General features: G+C 39.2%; 1 protein-coding gene across 4 annotated transcripts in view; it reads right to left on the bottom strand.

The window, feature by feature from the left end:
• Positions 1–815: 815 nt before the first annotated feature.
• The window catches only part of LOC101846132 (EF-hand calcium-binding domain-containing protein 14), a 36,349-nt gene continuing 26,277 nt past the window's right edge, over positions 816–10,887 (bottom strand). For all 4 annotated transcript variants that reach the window (XM_013082165.2, XM_035969599.1, XM_005097696.3 and 1 more), the window contains 4 exons: positions 8,183–8,630; positions 7,422–7,478; positions 4,169–4,357; positions 816–2,538 (listed from right to left, as the gene is read on the bottom strand). In XM_013082165.2, coding sequence (XP_012937619.1) covers positions 2,537–2,538; positions 4,169–4,357; positions 7,422–7,478; positions 8,183–8,630 — 696 coding nt within the window. In that variant the 3' untranslated portion in view covers positions 816–2,536. The remainder of the gene's footprint in view (positions 2,539–4,168; positions 4,358–7,421; positions 7,479–8,182; positions 8,631–10,887) is intronic.

The following is a 10,887-nucleotide window of genomic DNA, read 5'->3' as shown; positions in this document are numbered from 1 at the left end:
GTTATTTAAAAAATGAACAAAACAGTCAAAGAACGACACCGAAATAAACATATGGGTCTGCGTGAACAGCAGCCACTTTAAAACATATTGCTTAGTAGAATGAGTAAAGGCTGCAGCATCAAAGTACCTTCTTAACCCTATCCGTACGCCTTGGGATCATTTTGTGTCTCTGGGGTTGTATTCTTCACATTTTAGAATACTTCTAGTACGAAGATCTCTTTGACACTTTCAGTATTTCTCAAAAAGTCATTTTGGCAGACTGCTACGCAAAGCCTACAGGTCGGAATAACGAGTACAATTCCTCTTAGGAAAGTGGTGGCCCAGAGTTTCCCAGGTCGTATGGATATGATAGTAAAACACGACGTACGGATAGAGTTAAATGACCCTTTGCATCTTCGTGAAAACTTCTTTGTAGTCTCCTCCCACTGGTCTCAGAACTGCAGGAGACCCCGTTTTTCTGTAAACCCTCTTACAGGTATCCAAGATTTTTTCTATATATTAATAGATACCACCCCTTAAACAATCTTAGTAGTTCCACGCATCAAATTATTTGCAACTCGTCAGTATGTGTTTTAGGGGAGAATTTGCAACTCGTCAGTATGTGTTTTAGGGGAGAATTTGTAACTCGTAAGAAAACTTTGCACAGTAAAGCACCATGAACAACAGTTCTTAGAAATATTTTTAGGAAAGATACATTAGTATGAAGATCAAGCGGTTTGGTTAAAAACCAGGTAACTTTTAAACTTCAACATGACATTTTCATCCTTGCATCTTATGCATTAGATTTGCAGATGGCGTGCTCTTCAACAAAACAATTTTTTTTTTTTCAAACTCACAGACAGTATATTCTTGTTCTACACAAACTCACAGACATATACACACACTTGACTTCATGAGACACTTTTCATCTGAATTGTAGGCAATTATAGATATAAATACAAGCCATAAATTTTAACCATAAAAAAGCGTTCGGTGAAATCAACAAGGTCAGTATTAGGTGGGAACTGATTAATGATTGTTAATGAGATACCAAAAGAACAGAACATATTATGTAAACAGGTTAACATCATGTGGTATCACTAACCAAGTATTGATGGGCAGCATCTGGTACGAACTAAATACCTTAGCACCTTTCTGTTGTACTTTCTACTGTGCTTTCAACTAATGCCAGATTGAAAAAATACCCAATACAGAATATAATATGTGCTGCTGTCTCTTAAAATATGCTATTATCTCATGCACAAAGTTTGTAGCGGCACTGCCTACAGAACAGATTACAAAGCACAAATTTCTGAATTTGGGTTAAAGTAAGACATTTTCTGTGACTGAGTGAGAACACAGGGTGTGTAACTGACTGTAATGACATGAGAGCCTCGTCATCAACTCACTCAATATCTTTACTATCCTGAGGAGAAGTCTGCTAGTCAGTACAAAAATAATGACCGTTCAGAGCGTGAAATTCAATACTTCCTATTTCTGCAAGCAAAGGTCACTTCACGTTTGCACAGCATTAAATCAAGCCCATGGATCTTTTTCAACTTTTCACAAAAATCTCATCCTAAAAAAAAAACAACCATAGGTCAAACAAAGGGGAAGGACATTGGTATTGGGATTTGTATATAATTATGGAATAGACAACTTCCAGGTGACCAGAATCCACATCAGATCAGTCACTAAAAATCGAAACATCTACAGTCATAGCAAGACAAATGTAGCATGTTGCCTAGAATCACTTTACAAAGTACAGTTTAAAAACGCCCCCGACTCTCTAACTCGGCAGTTTCTTGCTTTACAGCCACTCAACGAGGAAAAATGGAATAAAATACATGACATACTGCACTGCGTATACTTGTAGTCTCACAATTTAGCCTTAAATTCCATAAACAGCCCCCTGAAAGACTGACAAAACTTGTAAATAAGATACCTCCGAACTCAGAATTTTGACAGTTTTAAACCGTCTGCAAGTCCAACTTGTACCATCGCAATATCATCAGCTAATAAAAATATATTAATTTACATTAACAAACAGACAAACTCGTGCTGATGTAAACTATAAAAAACAAGCGAAAAAATCAGCGACAGGTATACAATATGTGGGCACATCAAAGGAGGGATTTTGTTCTAAATACTTGTGTAGCCACACAACAAAATTGAGTCACAGGCCACATTTCCACAATATGACACCATGGGCAACAAATTAAATATATATCTGTTCAAACTTACAAAAGGGTGAAAACGGTATGAGTCTCGCTCTACTTTAGTTCCAAAGTTACAGTCAATTGAAGTAGGAGAGCTAGAACAGACAAATCAAGATTTTGTCCAATTATCCAAACAGCTGAGCGTATGTAACGAGAGACTCATTCTGTCGCATTGCTACACAATGGCAATTGGTCGGGCCAGGGGAGGGATTTTGTTCGAAACGTTTTCCACTTAGGACAAACAGGTGGAGGTTGCACAGATGTCCAAGTGTCCCAAGCAAGTGTTCAGCGCCGGTGTCAACTTCTGTAGCACTGTAGACCCAAGTGTCCTCCATCAACTCTGAAATACCAAATACACAAACGTGAACAGTTTTCATAGCAATCCTGGTTCATGACAAAACAATTCTGGAAATAAAATAATTGGTAAACCAGAATATAGATATTCTTTACTGTAAACTTTCGCTCTCAACAAGAACTAAAAACCCACAGAATATGGACATTTTCCATGGAAAACTTTTGCTCATACCCCCCCCCCCTCCTCCCCTCATTAACATAACAAACACAAGAGTTATTTATTTCCTTTGTTCAAATGACAATTTAAAAAAAATTCTCATTTGAAAGGTAAAAGCCTGAAGAAATTGCACATTAAGGCCTTCATGATAAAATCAAAGGCGAGACAACATCTAGGGTAGGAAAAAATGCACACAAACCACTTTTAAAACATTTCAGAGAAGACTGAACAGAAAACACCTTTTCAAATAAAAATACAAAGCTCGAATTAGCATTACACATTTATAGCATATTTTTACAGAAGAAAACCCACAAAGTAATCTGTCTACTTCAAAACTGCACGCGAACAGCATTATGAGCGCATTTTAAACAAATTTACGATTTACAAATCTCGTAATTACGACAATATCAAAAGAAATTTTACAAAATGTCCTTAGCGACCAGGAATGGGGCTGACATAGGCAGATATTTTTATCATGTTCAAAAACTTGACTCCTGTGTGTTCCAGTTCATAGGAAGTCAACATCAAATTGCAAATCTCACACAACATATGAAGAGAAACACAACGCAGGAGAGAACAGAACATCTGTCCTGTCCATACACTCACTGCAACTGTCATTTCCTTACCTTTACTGCAGCAATTGGCATTTCCTTACTTACACATACTGCAACTGTCAGTTCCTTACATATTCTGCAACTGTCATTTCCTTACATATAATATACAACAACTGACATTTCCTTGCAGCAACTGTCATTTCCTTTCATTTACTGCAACTGGCATTTCCTTACATACACAGCTACTGTTATTTCCTTACATTTACTGCAACAGGCATTTCCTTACATATAACGCAGCTGTCATTTCCATACATACACGACATACACAGCAGCTGTCATATCCCTGACACTCATTGGCCTGATAGACCCGGCGCCTCACTGGCACAGGACACAAAATGTAGCACAGCCCAGCGCAAACATCACCACCAGTTGTGAGAGAACAGTCCCTCCCTACAATATCAAGTCCCAGATTTTCACACAGTTTACACCTCCTCGGACTATCCTGTATTTCCAGTCACTGACTTTCACATAACTGGGTTTTTTAAAAAATCTTCTTTGACTATCCTGCAAAATCCAGTCACTGCCTATCAGACAACTTACATCTAATTAGTCCCTCATAGTATCAAGTCACAGACTTTCACACAACTTAAATATCTAATTTGAGTCACTGCAATGGAACCCACAGGGAGCACAAGGCAGGGATAGGCCACGAGAGACATGGAGGAGATGTGTGGAAAGGGACATGAGAGAGATGAAGCTCACTTGGAACTAGGAAGGATGGCCTAGGATAGAAATAAATGGAAGAAGCTTGTATGTGGCCTATACCCTGCCAGGGGTGAAAGGCATTGATGATATCTAATTTGACTGTCCTGCAAATCCAGTCACAGACTATCACACAAACTTACATCTCCTTGGACTATCCTGTAACCCCAACGCTGCAGCCAATTCCTCCGCAGAGAGAAGGCCATTTCTATCCAAGTCAAAAGTTTCCATTTTGCCCTGATCCAAGTCTGCATTATCTAGATACGGGGTGAGGACTGAAAGCTCAATCTGTCCTTCTTTTAACGGCAGGGTGCTCATGAACTTCTTCAGATCTGTCAGTGATAAGGAAAGGAAAAAAGACAGCATTATTTATTCTGTAGAAGTTACAATGGCACTTTTTTTTTTTTCAAGTAAGTGTTTTTACGGCACTTGCAACACAATAAGGTCATATAATACAAGTGCTGAAGAATAGATTATGGGTTACAAGACAGTAACATACACAAAATAGGAGGAGAGATACGGACGACAGATGTTTGATAGGAAAGAAAGAGCAAACCACACCAGAGCACCCGTCAACCACCTATTCAATGGCACTTTTCAATTGTATACATAATAGAATACAAATCACCTCAAACATTCAAAGGGAATGAAAGAAAAAATCAATATGAGAAACATACAGTGAACGTATAGCTAACAAACTAAAAAACATACAACTGACAAATTTAGGAACTTTTTTTGTTCAACCCTTGTCCAAATAAAAACACATTTCCATGTGAATTATGTTGAAAGTCGATTAAAAGCTCAAAATATGCAATTTTTCAGTTTTCAAGGACTCTTTAGCTATCGAAGTTAGGAAACTTTGGCAGCCATTTTCTCGCTATTTTTACCTCTGAAACCAAGTGAACTTACCTCTTTCAATCACAATATATCTTCACTTCCGCTCAAGATAGATGGCTATTTTTTTTTCATCAAAAGCAAGATAAATTAACAAGCTTTAAGATAATATCAATAAATCCACATGAACAAAAATTGACGAGCGCCTGATTCCACCGCGACGTGACATATATTGTCGTTCAAAGGGGCAGGACAATGTAAGTGCATATTCTATTATTTTTTTAAAATAAAAACTTTTTGATGCTTATTATTGAGATTAGTCAGTTATGATGTAGCTTTACCACTGTGACAACAAGTAATTCAGATGCACACACTTTAACCTGCCTTTGCCAGTTTTGTTTTTGTTTTAGTAGAGGTTTTACGACCCTCGCAACTGCATAAGGCCATATGAGCGCCAAGGGGTGGATATCAACAGAGAAGTCCTTACAGGGAATCAGACTTACTCTGCTCACCTCTCTAGCTTCAACAGCTAAAAGTCTGCTTCGACTATCAAGGCACCCCGGAAATAGCGGGTCACAAGAATGTGACAAACATACAAAAAGAAGTAGAGGAAAATGACGATAGTAAGAATTAAGAAAGAAAAGGCAATAGTTCCCCGTTGCAGTTCAGGCACAGGTATGAGCATGACACTGATGAATCAACCCATTTACGATTACAATTCTACTGTGCATAAGAACTCGGGATGTTAACTCATTCGCTACATATTATTTTCGGCTTGTGGACGAAATTTTTTCGGGAGGGCGAAATGAGATTGTGACTAGTGCGCAGTTCACATGTCTTTGGGGCCACAAATTCAAATAAATATCAACATATTATACCAAAATTTTCAGTATGGTTAGAATACATCTGTAAATGTTTATTTGTGTATTTTTCAACTTCGGTTCCTGTAAGAGGCGATTATGCAACACAATTTTGCTTGGTTGCAGATAAAACTTGAAAATAAAAAATTAATAATCTTTGGCGAAACTCAAAAAATATGTTTGCATCTAGTAAAACGATACATCAAAATAACAATAACTAAATACAGAAAGGGAAAATATTGAAATATTTGCAGTTATTTACATACATTTCAGAAAATTTGTACATTTGGGGTACATCTGATATTTTTTTTTCATGATCTTGAAAATAAGGACATGATGCATTCACAAACAGAAAAAAACGCTCGTATCTTATATGGAATTCTTCAGAATTGCATTTGGAATAAACTTATACATGTCTTCAGTGGTACTTTTTGTGTAATTTCACCAAAAGATAGTGATTTTGAGGAGAAAAAAAATATTTTGACAATTTAGATCTAGACCTAAATCTAGCACTGAAAAATATTGATTTCTCAATAACAGAGCACTGGCAATTTGAGTCCAATAGTTTCAATATTCTAAAGAAGAGTCCTACATTTCTTTAGTGAGCAAAATAATGATACATTTTGTTGTGTAAATGTACCAAGACTGGTGTCTGGGCTTTAATTTTGGCATCGCGATAAAACAAAGTTGCATAGACTTCGAAATCGCGTTTCAAAACTGAATCTAAATTTTCGATTTTCGGTGGAAACGCTAGACCCGGAAGTCAATGTTATATAACCTTTATTTTAACATGGATATGGGGATTGGAACAAAATCTAAGCTAGAATTATAGGTCAGTTCTCGAGCCGTCGGGGGCGGCTTGCCGTAGCGAAGTCACTTTCGCAGCGCTGCTGCCCACGGCTTGGTGTAGTGAATGAGTTAATGTCCCCCACTTTGGCAACGGCCTAAAGACGCTTTGTCAGTTTTGTCAGACACATCGCTCTGCCTTGTGACAACAGTGAGTATAAATAAATGTAGGTTGCAAAGATGAACTTCATAACTATCACGTTGTATTTCGACAATTATTATGACTGACACAAGGTCTGCTGGGACATTTCAGTAGCCCACTTTCAGCACTTTTTAAGGAACCCCGAGCAAGTGTCGAATTCCTGCGCGCTGTCGACATCGCTGACCGTTTATAAAGCCACAGCGCCAGAAGAGAGAGAGAGAGAGAGAGAGAGAGACTGACATAAGCACCATGGTGCATATCAGCTACTTTATAAGGACTGAAATAAGCATCCTGCTGTATACCATCAATCAAAACAACCGCCGCAAGTACCATTGTAAATCATTGTTGTAGTTGTAAATCAACAGTTAAAAACAACTGCCATATGTACAATGTTGTACTTCAAGTTATAACAACTGACATAAATACTGCAGTGTATAACAACAATTATAACAGTAATTGTGGCATGTGCTGACAAAAATCAGTTACTTCTCGCAATCCACAAAGGGAGATATTGGCCAAAAATCGACACTTTAGTCGAATTTTAAAAATTTCTATTGATGTCATGTTCTATAACTATAACATGTCTTTTATTATTTCATACTCATAAATTGTAAAAACTTCACCTATAAGCATGATGTATCTATTTCCATCAGGCTTGAATCCGAGAATTAACTCATTTTGCCAGCACGCTTCACAATTATTTTAAAAACTGACCTTCTATGGTATTCACATTGGACAGACTTAGACCAGAGTTTTGGGACTCAGTGGGAGCTGAGGATAGAACACAACAATACATCACACTCAAAACACGAACAAACAAAAGACAGTGATGCTAATGACAAAAAGTCAAAAAGAAGGAAAATCATGGGTGCCATGACCAAACTAGGAGAGGAAGCCTGTATGAAGCGAGCGTGGAAACAGCGTGCAAATAAATGAAAGTCGAGGATAAAAATAAAGAAAGCCATTCAAAACAAAAACAAAGAAATCAAAATCACAGTAGCCTAAGGACGTCAGGACTCACAGGGTTAAAACACACACACATACAGAGAGAGAGAGAGAGAGAGAGAGAGAGAGAGAGAGAGAGAGAGAGAGAGAGAGAAAGACATTAAAGAGTCATTTCTATTACATTCAAGATAAATCATTTCTACTACACTGAAGATTTATTTCTCCTACACTGAATATTTCTACTGCACTGAAGATTTATTTCTACTACATCGAAGAGTCATTTCTATTGCATTAAAGATTTATTTCTACTAAACCGAAGATTTATTTCTACCACATTGAAGAGTTATTTCTACCACACTGAAGATTTATTTCTCCTTTACTGAAGAGAAATTTTTACTGCGCTGAAGATTTATTTCTACTATATTGAAGATTTATTTCTCCTACACTGAAGATTTATTTCAACTATATAGAAGATTTATTCCTACTATATGAGATTTATTTCTCCGGCACTGAAGATTTATCTCACTTACCAGGTGTCTCGTGGGCAGCTGTGGACACTGTGGGAAGGTCATCTTGTGGAGGACCACTGCTCTCACCCTCTGATGGGATCCCATTTTCACTGGATGGTTTACCACTTGTGCTATCATTGGATGGTATATTACCATCCCTGGCTGCTGCATTAGCTGTGCTATCCCAAGCTGCTGCCCCATCTGTACTATCCTCAGCTGCTGCGCCATCCGTATTTTCCCCGGCTGCTGCATTAGCTGTACTTTCCCCGGCTGCGGTTCCCTCAGAAGGAGCGTCTGCACCGTTACTGGGAAAGGCTGCAGAAGCTTCCGGCATGACAGGCCCGGGCATCAACAAACCCCCCTGTCCCAAGGCAGTGGTCATCTTGATCAGGTTCTGACCCATCGAGCTGATCCTCATGCTGACCGCGTCTAGCTCGCGGTTCAGGCTCAGCAGGGTCGAGTTGACCTCCTGCAGGGGAGAGAGACACATACACACGTATACATGATACATGGAACTGTTTTAGCTTAGCTTTGAGGGTTTGTTTGAATTATTAGAGGTTTTACGGGGCTCACAACTGCATAAGGTCATATGAGCACCAAGGGGTGGGTGTCAACAGAGAAGTCTTTACAGGGAATCAGACTCACTCTGCTCACCTCTCTAGCTTCAACAGCACAAAGTCTGCTTCGACTATCAAGGCACCCCGGAAATAGCGGGTCACAAGAGAGTGACAAACATGCAAAAGAAGTAGAGAAAAATGACGATAGTAAGGATTGGGAAAGAAAAAGCAGCAGTTCCCTGTTGTAGTTCAGGCAGTCATGAGCATGACGTTGTTGAATCAGCCCATTTACAATTCTACTGTGCATTAGAACGAGAAATGTCCCCCCTTTGGGAAGGGCCAAAAGACACTTCAGTCAGTGGCACCGCCCCGGGGGGTGCTTAGTGGGTGGTTGGTGGGTGCTCTGGTGTGGTTTGCTTCTTCTTTCCTATCAAACATCTATCATCTCGTCTTTACCTCCCCTTCTTCTTTTTAGTGTTTGTTACTCTCTTGTAACACCTCTAATCTTCTACATTTATATGACCTTATTGTGTTGCAAGTGCTGTAAAACACTTACTAAAACCAAAAGCTTAGCTTTAGTAAAGCTTAGTTTTAGTAAGAGTTTCATGGAACTTGCAATACTAATAGGTCATACGAGTGCTGAAGATTAGAGGGAGTATTTTTTTTCTTAGTTGCAGTAAGAATTTTATGGTACTTGCAAAAAAATAGGTCATACAAGTGCAGAAGATTATCGAGTTTAAAAAAATTAATTTAAAGTAAGAGTTTTACAGTGCTTGCAACACAGTTAGGTAGGTCATATGAGTGCTAAAGAGAGTAACAAAAATAAACAAAAAAAAGGTAAGGATGACAGATGTTTTTTTTTTTAAGTTTTAGTAGTGGTTCTATGGCGCTCGCAACTGTATAAGGTCATATGAGCGCCAGAAGATTAGAGGTGTTACGAGAGAATAACAAATATAAAAAAAGAAGGAGGAGAGATCAGGACAAAAGATGTTTGACAGGAAAGAAGGAGCAGCCCACACCACACCAGAGCACCGCCAACCACCCACAGGAGGAGAGATAATAATGATAGATGCTTGATCAGAAAGAAGAAGCAGACCACACCCGATCACCCGCCAATCACACATTCCTGTAGGAGAGACAAGAAATCCACATGACTGGCAGGACAAACAAACGTAGTGGGTGGTTGGCGGGTGCTCTGGTGTGGTTTGCCTCTTCTTTCCTATCAAACATCTATCGTCCTTATCTCCCCTTCTTCTTTTTTATGTTTGTTACTCCTTTGTAACACCTCTAATCTTCTGGCGCTCATATAACCTTAGCGAGCGCCGTAAAACCTCTACTAAACCTAAAACAAACGTACAAATACACACATGACTCACAACATGGCACATTTGGCAAAAAACAGGCATCACAGCTGGCAAGTCTTTCTATCAGTGGCATTGGAGGCCTAGCGGTAAGGCTATCGGACTCGTAATCATGTGGTGGCGGGTCCGGGGGTTTGAGTCGTGGGCCCGACGTTGTGTCCTTGGGAAAGGCATTTTACACGAATCTTCCCCACTTCACGCAGGTGAAAATGGGTACCCAGCTATAGACGGTGAAAGATCTTGCCAGTTTGTTAGTGTTTGAGCGCTTAACCAGCTGTTTGCACTGTATGCTTCCCGGGAAGCTGAGAATGTTTCTGAGTGTTCAATGGTCTGCTGGGGTAATAATATAGTGTAAAGAGCATAGAGCTTGCTTTCGAGCGGGGACATGCGCTATACAAATGCTATTTATTATTATTATACAGATTGTAAAGCGGACAGATCTTGCTGTTGAACGTGAATTTTACCTTTACATAAGCTACTTCTCATTTATCATTATCATCATCTCCTAAATCACGGCGCACAAAATCAGCCGAAATCGCGCCTTTCAGTTGTACCGCGGCTCCTGCCGCCCGGCGGTGATTTATCACCTCGCCCGGTACCTGTTGACCTTTTTTATTGGGGTCATTTGACCCCGTCGCACCGTTATAAACTGGGGTGCGTTCTTTATAAAATCGTCTCATTTACTGTCTAAATTACAGTGGTGCCGTAAGACCCACCAAGTAGTTTTAATTTATAGACTTTAGCAACACCATTTCTCAACCTTTAAAAGAAAGTCCCAGTCCTCTACGTGTTATACCAAGTGTTCTAC

The sequence above is a fragment of the Aplysia californica genome, unplaced genomic scaffold (assembly GCF_000002075.1).
Source record: "Aplysia californica isolate F4 #8 unplaced genomic scaffold, AplCal3.0 scaffold00162, whole genome shotgun sequence".
Lineage (NCBI taxonomy): Eukaryota > Metazoa > Mollusca > Gastropoda > Aplysiida > Aplysiidae > Aplysia > Aplysia californica.
This window is presented reverse-complemented; position numbering and strand designations above follow the sequence as displayed.